Source organism: Capronia epimyces, assembly GCF_000585565.1.
Source record: "Capronia epimyces CBS 606.96 chromosome Unknown aczIQ-supercont1.4, whole genome shotgun sequence".
Lineage (NCBI taxonomy): Eukaryota > Fungi > Ascomycota > Eurotiomycetes > Chaetothyriales > Herpotrichiellaceae > Capronia > Capronia epimyces.
This window is the reverse complement of record NW_006912907.1, coordinates 3,699,648-3,714,253: the sequence shown is the minus strand read 5'-3', so window position 1 is coordinate 3,714,253 and position 14,606 is coordinate 3,699,648. Positions and strand designations below refer to the sequence as shown.

The 14,606-nt window shown below is 54.2% G+C and overlaps 7 protein-coding genes across 7 annotated transcripts; 3 read left to right on the top strand and 4 right to left on the bottom strand.

Annotated features, from left to right (window-relative positions):
• Nucleotides 1-202: 202 nt before the first annotated feature.
• A1O3_05994 (uncharacterized protein) lies at nucleotides 203-1,267 on the bottom strand (the record flags this gene model as incomplete). Its single annotated transcript, XM_007736114.1, has 1 exon — nucleotides 203-1,267. One exon carries the CDS (start codon nucleotides 1,265-1,267, stop codon nucleotides 203-205), a length of 1,065 nt encoding a protein of 354 aa, XP_007734304.1.
• Nucleotides 1,268-2,690: 1,423 nt separating this feature from the next.
• A1O3_05993 (uncharacterized protein) lies at nucleotides 2,691-3,041 on the top strand (the record flags this gene model as incomplete). The annotated part of the gene is made up of 1 exon (XM_007736113.1): nucleotides 2,691-3,041. One exon carries the CDS (start codon nucleotides 2,691-2,693, stop codon nucleotides 3,039-3,041), a length of 351 nt encoding a protein of 116 aa, XP_007734303.1.
• A 1,384-nt stretch (nucleotides 3,042-4,425) lies between these two features.
• A1O3_05992 (MFS transporter, SP family, sugar:H+ symporter) lies at nucleotides 4,426-6,585 on the top strand (the record flags this gene model as incomplete). Its single annotated transcript, XM_007736112.1, has 5 exons — nucleotides 4,426-4,624; nucleotides 4,708-4,814; nucleotides 4,877-5,149; nucleotides 5,211-6,004; nucleotides 6,183-6,585. The coding sequence occupies 5 exons, from the start codon at nucleotides 4,426-4,428 to the stop codon at nucleotides 6,583-6,585; spliced, it is 1,776 nt and encodes a 591-aa protein (XP_007734302.1).
• An 819-nt stretch (nucleotides 6,586-7,404) lies between these two features.
• Nucleotides 7,405-8,916, bottom strand: A1O3_05991 (uncharacterized protein; the record flags this gene model as incomplete). Its single annotated transcript, XM_007736111.1, has 1 exon — nucleotides 7,405-8,916. The coding sequence occupies one exon, from the start codon at nucleotides 8,914-8,916 to the stop codon at nucleotides 7,405-7,407; it is 1,512 nt and encodes a 503-aa protein (XP_007734301.1).
• A 798-nt stretch (nucleotides 8,917-9,714) lies between these two features.
• Nucleotides 9,715-10,467, bottom strand: A1O3_05990 (uncharacterized protein; the record flags this gene model as incomplete). Its single annotated transcript, XM_007736110.1, has 1 exon — nucleotides 9,715-10,467. The coding sequence occupies one exon, from the start codon at nucleotides 10,465-10,467 to the stop codon at nucleotides 9,715-9,717; it is 753 nt and encodes a 250-aa protein (XP_007734300.1).
• Nucleotides 10,468-11,322: 855 nt separating this feature from the next.
• Nucleotides 11,323-12,924, top strand: A1O3_05989 (uncharacterized protein; the record flags this gene model as incomplete). The annotated part of the gene is made up of 1 exon (XM_007736109.1): nucleotides 11,323-12,924. The coding sequence occupies one exon, from the start codon at nucleotides 11,323-11,325 to the stop codon at nucleotides 12,922-12,924; it is 1,602 nt and encodes a 533-aa protein (XP_007734299.1).
• Nucleotides 12,925-13,457: 533 nt separating this feature from the next.
• On the bottom strand, nucleotides 13,458-14,408 carry A1O3_05988 (uncharacterized protein; the record flags this gene model as incomplete). The annotated part of the gene is made up of 2 exons (XM_007736108.1): nucleotides 13,458-13,781; nucleotides 14,118-14,408. The coding sequence occupies 2 exons, from the start codon at nucleotides 14,406-14,408 to the stop codon at nucleotides 13,458-13,460; spliced, it is 615 nt and encodes a 204-aa protein (XP_007734298.1).
• Nucleotides 14,409-14,606: the final 198 nt, after the last annotated feature.

The window sequence follows — 14,606 nt, the reverse complement described above, 5'->3', positions numbered from 1 at the left end:
GAAATATAACATACTCTTCATCGACCCATGATGCCGGCGCTAACAAAAGGGAATCCTGCCCAGATAGCAAACAAGATCCGAGCTTCAGGTGCATACATGACTGTACGAAGCGACACAGACAGCCCTGGGAGGACGATTGTGCTTTTGAGCTGGACTTACCATCACGTCCCCGTCTAATGATGCCGATATGACTGAGGATTATTCAGGGACGATTCCACCATTCTTCCATATTCCCTGAAATTGATGGGGGTTGAGGTTGGCTGAGAGGTTGGAGAGGTTGGCCGAGAGGTTGAGCCACGAGTTGAGACGTAGGTGGCAGAAAGGTTGGTGACACTGGTTGGGCAAAAGGTTGGCCGAGAGGCTGAACTGGAGGCTGAACAAATGGTTGCGCGACAGGTGCTTGAGTCGCAAAAGGGTTCGTCTGAAAACCAGTGAATTGTTGCGATGGCGGGCTGTTGAAGGGTTGCAGCTTGGGACTGGAAAAGGGTTGTAATTGGGGACCGGAAAAGGGCTGCAGTTGGGGACTGGAAAATGGTTGCAATTGCGGACTGGACACGGGTGAGGGCTGTGGCGATTCTCCCATCTCAATCAGTTCAGCCATCTTCCCGCCGGGGACCTTGTTCTCAATCGGTTCGATGCTTTCCTGGAGGAGACTTGTGGGCGCGCTGACATTTCTCGAGTGATATGCACCAGTTGGCAAGCCAGTGTCAACGTGAGGAGAGAACGTCTTGGATACCGACGAGGCATTACTTGCGCTTCGGTCTCGAGGTGTGTAAACTCCACTGGCATTCCTGACGCTCCCGCTCCTGCTCACGTTTGCGCTCGAGTTTGGAGGTCCCTGATCGTCCCAATTCCGCCGGTGGACCTTGAGAGGTTGCGGCAGTTCTTCGTCCCATGTCGAGCCCGTTTTGTGGGTTGTGACAGCTCTCAGGCCCGAACCTGCAATGACTTCAACGCTGGTACGTCGGGCAGCCGGGGAGGTTGGACCATCGAAGACCTCTTGGGGCCGCCAACTCGTGCGAGCATCGTTCGCCTCTTGCTGGTCTCGTAGCGTCAGAATGGGTCTGTCGGCATCCGGATCGACGTAGGATGCGCCGGTGCGTTGGATGTCTAGGGACCTGGATTCTCTCGTTATCTTCCTTTGCTCGTCATACTCGTCGCGCAGACCTTCCCAGCGCTCGTAGTTTTTCCGACGTTGTTTGTCCCGACGTGCTTTGACAAGGCCTTTATGGCCCAACCATATTGAACCGAAAATCAAAGATGTCATTGTGTTTCTGTCTTGTCGGCCTTCCTCGCGTGGCTCGCTAGTGTCTGCCGAAGGAGGGGGTCGGAGGAGATAGGAAGATGCTATTCGGTCGCTCGGCTCGAGCTGGTAATGTACCGCAATACTATACGACAAGCAAGAATAAGTCGTGTGTGATAGTCGTAGAGACTGTTGCCTTGCTGTGGAGGTCGAGGCTTTGCCGCAATGGCAGGCAGAACTATTTGCTGGTCTGGTTGCGGGGGCGGCAGACACTGGGTCAATGCGGTGAGAGTTCCAGAGAGTGCGAGGCGGTGATCAACGAGAGGTAACGATCGCGAGGCGTGTAGGTGGGGGTGTGCGGATGGTGAAGAACACACGCAGCCAAAAGAGAGATTTGAAGGAGCGAAGCAGAGAAGATAAGTGGGATAAGGGAGAGTCTGGGTGATAAACACAGATGTCGGGCGAAGGTTCCAAAACGAGAGCGAGGGTGATGGCGAGAGCGAAAGCGAAGGTGACGGCACTAGCTTCACCAGGCCTCTGTCGTAGTGTACAAACGATAGTAACTAGTCGTGTCTAGCGATAGCGAGCAGCACGCAATGGTGCCTCTGGATGTTTTCGATTTTGGTTCTGGCTTTCTGGGAGCTGGCCGGTTGAAAGATCTGGTGGTTGAAGCCGGCCAGCGAACCCAGGATTTGGACAATAATGGATGATGGATGATGCATTTGCTTGTCTGTTGCATCGCCTCTGTTTCGATCGTATCTGGCCAGCATCCTGGTAGGTGCCTGGTATCCTGGCCGATCCGCTTTTCCCGCGCATCCGCATCAGGAGTAGGAGCACATGCGGTGCGATGATGTCAGCAAGCCTCTCACGTCAGATAAGAGGCCAGAAAATTGCGCAGGCTTTTTGGTGTGAGCAGGGAGCAGAGACTGTTCGGATCGAGTGTTTGTCTACAGTATGGCCCGGGGATTAATAATTCTGATATACGGAGCACCTATACCCATGCACAAAGTACATACATCCCATGGCCACCCAAAGGCACGGCCAAGGAGGCTGCTCCCTACTGTCTAGGCAGAGTCAGAGGTGTGAGAGGATGCCGTGCTAAGTAACGAGCTGAGGGTCTAGATTGCGGAGAAGGAGCCTTAGGACAGACACCAGAAACCCAATCAGGCCACACGTCAATCTTTCCTGTCCTGCAGTCCTGCCTTTGCATTCAATAACAATGTCAATCTTCCAGATATCTTTTGATCGTTGCCAGAAGTAAACAGCCGCCTTAGTATTTACTGGATGACCCTGACCCATACCTGCGAACAATGGCTCCCGTCGTCAAGCCCGGAGGCTCACGCTCCTCATGGAATCCTCGAGTAAGGAGTAGCTTAGCTACCAGATTCTTCCAGCGCACCCACTAATCTGGCGGCAGGCTGTCACTGCACCCATCGCAGCCGTGGTAATGGCTGGCCTTCTCTACACCTACTCCGTAACCTCGATTCGAGCGGCTAAAAGAAACGCCCGACTTCACCGGGAAGCGGATGGCGGCCAACTAGACATGCGCCGTGAGAGCTTGCGCAGGCACGGCGTCCTCGATCCGGTACAAGGCACAGGTGGTGTGGAACTTTTTCGAGATGCCAAAGCTGGAGAGAAACAAGAGTCGAAGTTCTTGACCGAAAAGCAGGCCAAACCGCTGGGCGTGGAACAGAAAGAAGAAGCAGGAGCACCGCGCACGGAGAACGAGGAAGTTCTCGATACCTATCGGGGCCGTCGCGGCTTGAAGAAGCTCAAGGATGAGCATGCACGAGAATAGCTTTTTGAAGATGTGGTGACTATCTCCCGGGTCGAAGGATTTCGGTCCTTTCACCCATCATCCCGCAGCCACGGCACGCCTCCTTGTCTTTGTTCAGGCGCGGAAACTAAACACCCATCTTCGGGACTACGGTGACCGAACAGGCGAACTGAAAGATGGGACAAGCTTGGAGGGTTGCTCACGGGCAGTCTGCACATCTGGACCATTGGACGCAGCCGGCGTCCGTTTCCTCGACGAGAAACAACTTGAAAGCCTGGGCGGGCAATGAAAGAGGGCGCAGACGAGAAGATACCACGCCGATCCGGCCTGACAACGCCACTGCCATGAGACGCAGCGTCGGCTCTACATTGCTGTTACTGTAGACGAAGTCAAATCGGTGGTCAACTGCTAACCAGCTCCCATGGCGGATGGAGCCGCAGCCATGATTGCAAGTACCAGTACCAGATGGCCAGCATGGACCCATCTCTGCTCTGAAATCAAACAGCAAATCGAGCTGGCCGGTCCCGCGAGGTCATGCTGCATGAGCGCCGTGAATCTAGTGACTGTCCTCTCGAAAGGACACCAGTTTATAGTCCTAGGACTTGTCCCACGTGCGTGGCACGTGTAGATCAGACGAGGAGAGAGTATGCACGAATATATTCGTATAACACTCATGTTTCAATCGAACTTCGTCAAAGTGGACCGCCACTTACGCCCAGTGGGCGCACCGGCGGGTGCATCATCCTCACGTCATGTTCAGCTCACGCGACGCGGCGATCGAGCCAAGATTTGCTTCCTCCATGCAGCCCCCATACCAACTACCAACTCACACCAACTGATGTGAAGCTCTGCCCAACAATGCCATTGTTACAGTAGAGATCAGTTACGTGGGCTAAGGAAGGCGATCAGGCCCACCACCAAGCATCTCCCTTCCCCAGGTTCTCTTCTCGCTTGTGATGCCGGCAGCCCCCATGTGTCCTAAGGCGACAACCAGACCAATAACGGCCATGGCGCAAGCAAAGCCTTGCCCAACCAACTGCCTGGCCCCAGCCGCTCACTGGCGAGGCCAAGGGCTTCGGTGCGACAATGACGTCGAGACAACGGGAAGCAGCCGTAACTCTTATTCTTCTTTGTCAAGCTGAGACCGGGGGTCGGGGGTTGGGGGTTGAGAGTTGAGATCCTCCCGACGAGTCTTCGAGTCTCACGAGCTGAAATGACGTCCTGGACACCCCGCGAAAAAAAGATAGAGTTCATGCAGTTGCAGTCCCCGCGCTGGATACATATATACATATACAGACACAGTCTAACTTGAACACATGTCTATGTCTAAGTCTACCTTCCTCCTCGGTTTGATCATCTTGCGCCTGTCTCTGTCTATCCTAGCTGCTGCCGGTCACCAACAGATATGTTCCAGCGAAGACCGCCTACCGCCCCTCGAGGGGGCTCGGTGAGGTCCTCGTTCACCGCGACGGGCGACACCGCCGACATCGAGACCGAAAAGGGACCTTTTGACGATGAATCCAAGGTGCCGTTCCTTACCGTGAGGACCTTCTTCATGGCTGTGCTGGTTTCATTTGGCGGGCTATGCTTTGGTTATGATACAGGTAAGATTACCTTCTTCCTCTGCCCGGCTCCTCGATAGGCAGGTCAGTATGCTCGGTTTCAGCAGTGCTGACTGAATGGCCAGGTCAAATCTCTGGTTTCCTGGAGATGGACAACTTCCTGCGCAACTTCGCTAACGAGAAGAACCCCCTGGGCTTCGACAACATTCGTTCCGGCTTGATTGTGGGCATGGTGAGTGTGTCAGATTCCAAATCCGGCGTTGGCTATGGAGAGACTGACACGCTTGGTGTCAGCTGTCCATTGGGACCCTGATCGGGGCTCTCATCGCTGGCCCGGTTGCCAACAACAGAGTCATTGGCCGCAAATACTCCATCTGCATCTGGTCGATCGTGTTCTGCGCCGGTGTCGCCGTGCAGCTCGGTGCTCTCGGTCCACGCTGGTATCAAATCATGATCGGTCGAATCATCGCCGGGTTTGCCATTGGCGGTATGTCGGTCATGGTGCCTGCATACCAGGGTGAATCGAGCCCGCGACATGTTCGAGGTGCAATTGTGTGCTGCTACCAGGTCGGTTCAACCGTTCATGGCTGTCTGCTTGACTTGTTCCCAGTGCTTACTGGCCCGGCAGCTTTTCATCACGATCGGTATCTTGATTGCCAACCTGATCAACTTCGGCACCGAGCGCCTCCATAGCACAGCGTCCTGGCGGATTCCAATGGGGATTGGATTCCTGTTTGCCATTGTTCTGGGGTTCGGAATCTTGTTCTTCCCCGAAACGCCACGTCACCAGTACCGACATGGAGACATCGACAACGCCACCACCAGTATCGCCAAATTCAACGGCGTGTCCGAGAGACACAAAGTGGTCAAAGACCAACTGGTCGAGATGCAGGAAAAGCTGCAGGTCGAATTGGAAGGCGGCAGGCACCCGTGGTACGAAGTCTTTACCGGGCCGAGAATGTTGTATCGCACCATACTCGGCATGGTCATCCAGGCTCTGCAACAGCTGACCGGCGCCAACTACTTTTTCTACTACGGCACCACGGTGTTCGCCAGCGTGGGCCTGTCCAACTCGTACGTGACGCAAATCATCCTGGGCGCCGTCAACGTCGCCACGACGTTCCCCGGCCTGTATTTCGTGGAGAAGTTCGGCCGACGCAGATGCCTGATGATCGGCGCGGCGTGGATGTTTATGTGTTTCTTGATCTTCGCGTCCTTGGGCCAATTCGCCCTCCACAACGGCGACGGCAGCAACAACCAAACCATCGGCTATGTCATGATCATCTTCTCGTGCCTCTTCATCGCCGCCTTCGCCAGCACTTGGGGTCCAATGGCCTGGGCCGTCACGGCCGAGATCTATCCTTCTCGATACAGATCACAGTGTATTGCGCTGTGTGCTGCCAGCAATTGGCTGTTTAACTTGTAAGTATTGCAGGTCCCCTCCTCAATATCTGCAGGAATCAGCAATCCACACCGGCTTCCACAGCACAGCGGTTTCAGTTGATTGTTGCCCCTGTCTACCCATCAACCAAACCTGTTCCATTCTGTTCCTTGTTCTGCTTTCTGCTTTCCTCTGTCTGACTCTTGTTCCTCTAAACAGCCTCATCGCCTTCTTCACGCCTTTCATCACCGGCGACATTCGCTTTGCCTATGGCTACGTCTTTGCCGGCTGCAACCTGTTCGCCGTCTTCTTCGTCTATTTCTTTCTCCCAGAGACGTCGGGCCGGTCCTTGGAAGAAATAGACACCATGTTCCTACTGGAAATCAAGCCGTGGAAGAGCAGTAAATGGGTCCCGCCCAAAGGCGAGGAATTGATCACCGCGGATAAGTTGAGGTTGAACTCCGGCGCCAGAGGCATCACCAAGAAGCAGGAGGCCGGTTTAGGAGGCGTGGACCAGCGGGAGAGCGCGGGTCCGGGTCGGGGTCGCACTGCTGGTGGCCATGGCATTGATTGGCCGCATGACTCCATCGTCTCGGACCAGCAGCATCCCACGGGGTCGTGAGGCTGAGGCCGAGGCCATTCTTTTGTTAGCTGGCCAGTAAGAAACAGACAAGAGAGAAGATCGGAAGGCGGCACGGATTGGTTTGGACAAGCGGTTGCGGAAAGGATCTTGACCGGTTTAATCAATCCGGGCGGTCCTCCGATCTTCTCTCTTGTCTGTAATGGTAATCATCTGTGATCGAGGTGTTTGATGAAAAAAAGAGTTGGTCCTTTGGTCCTTGCGAACTATGCGTCTGGCTCAGGAGCATTAAGAGAAAATGAATCAAGATCGTCGTCTGGCTGTTTTTGACCATGACGAGTGAAACCTCGAAAGGTTCTAACTTCGAAGTCTTCGTGGCCGCCAGAGGGGCTCTAGTGGAGTTGTAGCGAAGGCGATGCTGCGCCGTCGTTCACGAAAGATCAGTATCTCCTGAGAGAGAGAGAGGCACACAAGAGGATGCTTGTCCAGCCATGTTTTCTTGTTCCTGTTCTTGTTCTTGTCCGTGTTGAATGGATCCAGGCTCGTCTGTGCAGATGTGTCGCCGAGCTGCAGCTCGTATCCGAGATGATGGCCAGAAGAACATCAGATGTTGTTCTGATGTCGGGTCATGGATGATGGGGCCTCGTTTGTTTGCTTTACCCGACCATGCACAGCAGCTGCGGTACTAGTTGTTGACTCTTTTGTTTCAACAGTCAAAGTCGACTTCAAGTTGACTCTGCTCCGGGCTGGGTGACCCTGCTTACTTGAGCGTCAAGAAACCCACGTCAAGCCCACGTCAAGCCCACGTCAAGCCCATGTCAAGCTCCATACCATTTCTCTTCCCTCGTTCGTCGAACCAGCTTACTCCTCGAGCTCTTTCAGCCAGCGCAAAACATCGCCTACCAAGTACAAACTGCCGGCAATGCAGAGCGGTCGTGTTCCAGTTCCAGTTTCATATGGGGCTCCAGCTTCGGGAACGTAGGCGATCTCAATAGCTCTCTGGACCGCCTTTTGCACACTTCCACCCAGGCCAACCTCGACCGTGCCGGTGGTGAACTCGCGCACAGTCCCCGCCAGTTCAGAGGCGTCCATGCTCTTCACCCAGGGCATGCCGTCCACCGGGCCGAAGGAGCAAGTGACGACATTGTCCGAGGGCTGTAGTAGAAGAGAGAGCATTGTGCGGATATCCTTGTCTTGCTTCGCGGCCAGAACCCACGTCACGGGCCCTGCACTGGAAGAGTGGTCCCGAACATGGCTGGCGATATATTCGGCCAACGCCTGTGCGGATTGTGGATTATGTGCGCCGTCGAGGAGGACTTTGACCGTTTCAATACCCGGGATCCGGGATGTGAAGACGCTGGATGGCAAATAGAGCCACTCGAGACGGCCGCGAAGCGACGACTGCGCCGTCCAAATCAGGGATGGGAGATATTGAGTGGTTGTTGCAATATGCTGCGCAAATCTGGTCCGAGATAATGTCGCTGGCGAGGTCGAAGTTCCTGTAGCGGTCCCTGGTACCTCAGCCTGCGGCTTCACGAGCTGCTCTTCAGCCAAATAATAGGCGGTAAATGCAGTCATCAGGTTTTGACACTGATGTCGTGCCAATCCCATGTGGGCGATATCTTGGTTCTGCAACAACCGATCCCTCTGTTGCTGAGGCAAGACGAAAGGACCACTTTCCAGCACACCACCACCCTCGGCGGCTGCGAGCGCCTTCAATTTCTGACTGACCACCTCCAACACGGCCGGGGCATTACTCTCGTCCACCACTACAGGCACGCCGTTCTTGAAGATGCCCGACTTCTCCGCGGCGACAGCCTCGAGCGTAGAGCCCAGGAACTCGGTATGGTCGAGGCCGACTTTGGTCAAGACACTGACTATAACATCGTGCGATCTGAGGACGTTGGTGGCATCGAGGCGACCGCCGAGCCCGCACTCGATGACCGCAACATCGACGCCCTCGGCAGTGAATAGCTCAAATGCCGTTGCCGTGAGGATCTCGAACTCGGACGGAGCGTCGTCGTTGTTTACAACGCCATTGCCGTTGCCGTTGCCATCGCCATCGCCATCATCACTGTCAACGGCACTGCGGCCGCCGATGGCCGCCTTGAGCCTCTGCTCGACGGAGAGAAACTTGTCGCGCTCGACCGCCCGCTGGTCCAGGGTGATGCAGTCCCAACGGTCGACTAGGTGCGGCGATGTGAAGCGCCCAACGCGATATCCTGCCGCGGAGAGGAATGTCGCCACCAGCGCCGCCACACTGCCTTTACCATTGGTCCCCGCGATATGCACTGCTTTCCAGGGCAGCGTCGGGTGTTGGGCGAACAGGGGAGCCAGGAGGCGTGAGATGCGTTGGAGACCCAGGTTGATCATCTTGACTCGACCCGATGCAGCTGGATCAGATTATGAGATGAAAGCGGAGAAGGGGGTGAGTCGGAGGACACGGGAGGCCAGCTGGTAGTAGTGATGGCTAGAGACATGCTATCATAACAATCTCATAGCGTAGACGGTATGGCTTAGATGGCCATCGCAGGTCTAGAGGAGAAGGTTCTCATCACACTCATACAGCAGCGACAGCGGTACCCAAGACAAGGGTAAAAGTGTCAGCGGCAGACTGCAGGTACTGGCACGGATAGAGAGACTCTCATGATGCTGAAGCTGGTTGACGGGAATCTGATAAATTATATTGCCAAGCATATAGTACCTAAGTACCTACTGTATGTACTCCGTACAGCACGTACAGTATGTACAGTACAGTAATACTAAGTTGTTTAGTAGTTGACGTGAGCATTCTTCGCGCACCCCACTGGCACTAGGCATGCCTAGAGATACCGCCCCTCAGCCCCTCAGCCTCCGTGATCCCTGCGCGGGTAGCGTATGGTAATTACAGGTCTACTATACCTAAGGTACCTACCTCACCTCAGGTAAGGAATGAATCAGTCAAGTGCACCTTACTACCTACTTTACTGCCACCTGCATCCGGTTTTGGGGGAAGACTACAGAGTATAGGACAGTTATGTACCAGGTAAAATATATAATCCCTATCAGACTCCCAAGTATAGTTTGTATAGAGATTTAATCTATACCCAGTAATATATTCTGAGCTCAAGATATCGAGTTCCTGGAAAGGCAATGATACTGGTACTGGTGCTGGTACTGATACTGATCCATCTACCACGGCCAGAAACCATTGTCCTGGGAGATGAAAGCGCCGTTGGGGCTCTTCCCTTCGGCATCGACGACCAAGTCGCACGCGGCGATGATGCCCTCTTCCGGCTTCCCAGCGGTATCAGCGTAGCCGTTCATTCTGGTCGCCCTGTATCCGGGACAGATGACGTTGACTTTGAAACCTTGCTTGCCATATTGCACTGAATACAGGGCGGCGAGCATGTTCAGACTGGCCTTGGATGTCGAGTAAGGTTTGCTGTCCACTCCGTACATGGGGAACGACGGATCGAGCATGTTTCCGATGGACCCGATACCGGACGACATGAACAACAGCCGAGGGGCCCGAGACTTCTGAAGCAATGGGATGAAGGCCTCGGTGGTCACCGCGGTGCTGATGAGGTTCGTCTCAATGACCGATCGCATCTGTTCGCGCAGACTGTCGCCAGCGCCTGGACCCGCGGTGGAGATGCCGGCGTTGTTAAAGAGGACGTCGAGGCGACCGTAGGTCTCGTCCACGCGCTGGGCGGCGCGAGTGATGGATTCGTCCGAGTCAATGTCGATGACTAGGGGCACGACAGACGTGCCTTTGGCGAGGCTCGTAATGCTGCCCGCGGCCTCGTGGCCTCTTTCTGGGTTTCTGGACCCGAGGAGGATGACATAGTCGGCCTGTTCGGCCGCCAGCTTCTTGACAGCCTCATACCCGAGCCCCTGGTTGGCACCGGTGATGAGAACAATCGTCTGGCTCGGAGACGCCATGACGAGAGCGAGATCGCACAAGAAAGGGTTTTCTGCAAAAGAATTAGAACTTTGGAGTACTTAGGCTGTTGGATCCTGATCACAGTTTGTATCCAAAGGAGGTTGGTAGCCGGGGGGGTGTGCAGTTTTATATACTTGAGGCGTCCACCCTTCCTCTCTGAATTGCGATCGTGTCCCGTCCGCTTTGGTCCGATTCCGTCCTGCTTTGCTGTATCATAGCTTTGCACGCCTTGCCCTAGATATTATGCATGCCACGGGGATAGGGACTTGTTCGTCCGTGGTCAGTCACATAACGTCCGTTGCATGGCAGATGAGATGGATATACTCTGAAGTTAGCCAGTTCCAGAGGACTCCATCACGACTACGAATCAGGATTACGAAGACAGGTGGGTCGTGTGTTGGTTGGAGAACGGCACCGTCTTGAACCTGAAGTCCAAGTTAGTGACGAGGTCAAGAAGCGGAGGGTCTAATGAGCCCTAAGGAACTCTAGGCAGCTCTAAGTTAATGATAATCAATAATAAGGCTGCTGATGATGAGCTTAAGCTAGACAAGCCTTACACTAGTACAACTAGTACCACTATCACCAATCACAACTGCGCTCGGCGACAAATTATCCCGCTTGGCTTACAAACACAGTGGTTCTGCCGTCCTGGCAGCCTACATCAGATACTTGATACTCGCCGGTGTGCCACCAGCAGCAGCAGCAACAGCGTCTTGCTCAGCTCTGAAGCTACTACCTGAGCAGGTAGCCGTGTCTGCTACTCTCGCGCCCCGTCCTATGTACGGAGTACCGTATTCCGTACTGTTTTTTCATACACAGCACATGTATGACTCGTTACTCGACTTGCTCCGATCATGGTCCGCCCTGTCAGAACAGTGTCTGAAGCACTTGTCCCCTCACAATTGCTCCTGCCACTGCCTCAGCACCATGTCCTGATCTGTCGGGCCTGTCGCTATGCAATCCCTCCACTTGCAATTGACAGGCACCTCAAGGAAATTCACCATCTCGATCGCGCACGACGAGAGGTGTTTCTTGATTTCGCCTCCAAATTCGACCTCAGTGATCCAGCCCACGTCGACGAACCCGGTGCGGATCACTTTCCCGTGCCTGAACTTCCGCTTTACGACGGGTTACAATGCACGTCCTCTAATTGCCGACATCTCTGTCTCAGCGAAAAGCGCATGAGAAGGCACTGGCAGCTGGTACATGGACGACACTGCCGGCCATCCGGTGACTGGAAGCATGCGCCTATCCAGACCTTCTTTCGCGGAAATCGGCTGCGCTATTTCACCGGCTCTGTTGTTGAACCGAGCCACGATAGCTCCGGACACAGTCGCCACAAGCACATGCTCAGAGGAAACGTGATTCGGACATTCTATATTTCGGAAGATGGCCGGGGGATGGATATCGCCTTCGGTATCCCTGAGGGCCCAGGCACAACAACACACGGACAGGAGAGGCAAGGCACTGAGGACGGACGAGTGAGACTCGATCAAACCGACAGGGCCTTGCTTGACCACTATAAGACGTCCACCTGTCTCACAATCGCTACAGACGAGGAGACCAGAGCAGTCTGGAGTACAGCGGTGGTTCGTCTTGCGTATTGTCATAGGTTCTTGATGGACGCAATCCTGGCCCTCGCAGCCTTGCACCTGGCACACTGTCATAGGTCCGAACCTGCCAAATCCCGAGAATACTTGGCCGTCGCGTCCAAGCATCAAGACGAGGCCATGCCCCCGTTTCGGAAAGCAGTCAGCGAGGCTGACGCGTCCAAAAGCCACGCCGTTGTCACGTTTGTTCACCTGTTGATTTTGTACTCGATTGCCATGGAACACCAGGATGAACAGCTGCTATTGGTGCCCGAAGGTCAGTCAGACGTGGTTGTCAGCTGGTTGCACTTGTTACGGACTGGTTCCGGCATGCTGTGCGCCACCTGGCATCTGATCGAGATCGGACCCTGCCAACAATTGTCGCTCGTGTGGAGAGAAGAGACTAGCCTGTCGCCGGCGGCTACGTTATTGGCGTCGGAATTGCGAGACAAGTTCCTGGCGGCCATACCTCGGCCAGGCTCACAGGACGAGTGGGCAAGGTCTGAACGGGACGAGTATGCCAACGCAGCCTCGTACCTGGCGCTCGCCTTTGCCTACCACTCACAGCCATCAACTGGGCCGTGCACCACGTGGGACATACTTCGGATCTGGCCACACCGGCTCTCCGATCCGTTCATGGCCATGATGGCCGCCAATCATCCGGGAGCGCTGATTCTGCTCGCACATTATGCGATTCTGTTGAAGGACATTGAGCAGCATTGGTATTTCAAAGGCCGGGCCACCAGGTTGATCCGGAGGATTGCTGAGAGGCTAGAGGAGAGATGGCAAACATACATCGAAAGCCCATTGAGGGCTATAAGGACACCAGTCGTTCGGCCCAGACGTTTATTACCTGGGCCACTCTGACAAGAAGATTAATGTTTTAAGACTATTAATGTCTAGAATATTAATGTTTGGCTGCATGTGTCCATCCTGGGATCATTTTTCATCCGACAGTGCTGGAGACGGCTTGTCCCACCCTACCGACACGAGTCCATCTTCAAAAGACGTACAGGCTCTTTCCGTGTCAAGGCTACGGTAGCAAAAGTCATCCGGAACTCTTTACCATAGTCGACGATGCACATGCTCCGAACAACGAACACAAATAGAAGCCTTCATCCTTCGTACTAGTATCTCCGTACTAAGGTACAGTATTTGATCCATTTCCACAATCCCAGTTTAAATCTTCCACTTTAGGCTCAACAGATGGCTGAGTAGAGTCTTTGACACGATCGCCATTCGTTGGACAAGCACAGTAGTTGGACAAGCACATTATCGCTAAGTGTGGTGATCTCGGACAGCACAGGTATCCCCAAACTGGACAGGGTGCCTAGGGCCTTAGGCCTCATAGGATTTCCCCCCCGTAAGTTTTGAACCTTTCCTCTACGGGTTGGAGGGCCTCATAGGATTTCCCCATAAGTTCTGAACCTTTCCTCTAATGGCTGGAAAGTCTTCACCCCAGGAGGCCTAGTCGGAGTTCCAATGACCATCTGAGCGGCCAACTTCCAGTCCTGGGGGAGATTCCATCTGGCCGTCACCAAGTCATCAATCAGGGGGTTGTAGTGCTGAAGGTTTGCCCCCAGGTCCTGACAGGCGAGGGCCGTCCAGATGGCATATTGGTGCATGCCCGACGACTCGGATGCCCAGACGGGGAACCGGTCGGCGTACAGAGGGAATCGGTTCTGGTAGTCTCGGATGGTTGATTGATCTTCAAAGAAGAGGATCTGCGCGTCAGCCCGAGGTCAGTGTCAGTATATACAAGTATATGTAATATATTATGCCATGGGGGAGGGGAGAGTATATATGCCATGGGGGAGGGGAGAGTATATATGCCATGGGGGAGGGGAGAGCTAAGATCGATGTCGATGTCGATGTCGATGTCGATGTCCATGTTCTTGACTCTGTCAACGGTTGAAATTTTCATCTTCTCTTCTCCGTCAAGGGGTCGCAGGGGGAGCGGGGAGCGCATGCTATACAGTATAGTATGCCTAAACCAGCCTTCCAGCCTTCTGATCAAAAGAGCAAGGCTGGGAATGCCTATGTAAGTTTGACAGACTCACTGTTCCATATGCCCGTTGGAAGCTTTCGAGCTTCTTTTCCGTCGTCGCAAATGCCTGGCCCGGCACGATTCCGCTCAAGACGTCCTTGACAATATCCCACAAGGCGGCATGTTCATGGCCGACCAGGAGAACGATGCGAGTTGACTGGGAATTGAACGAGCTGGGAACATGAAGAAGAGCATGGCGGATGATGTCTTGGATCTCTGCATTCGAAATGGGCGAGTTGCCTTGTAGATTATAGACCGTTCTGCGCTGGAGCATCGAAGCCTGGAAGGTTTGGAGGGTCGACATGGTTTTGATAGGCGTGCATATAGGTAGGACTTTGAAAAAGAGGAAGAGGAAAATAGACGTGCTACGTAATACTTTGAAAAAGAAGAAGATGAAGATGAAGAAGCGCCAACGCCAACGCCAACGCCAACACACTTTCAGGCTCGTCCATTCCGTCCACTTCCCCTCTGCCTCTGCCTTCTGCCTCTGCCTTCTGCCTGT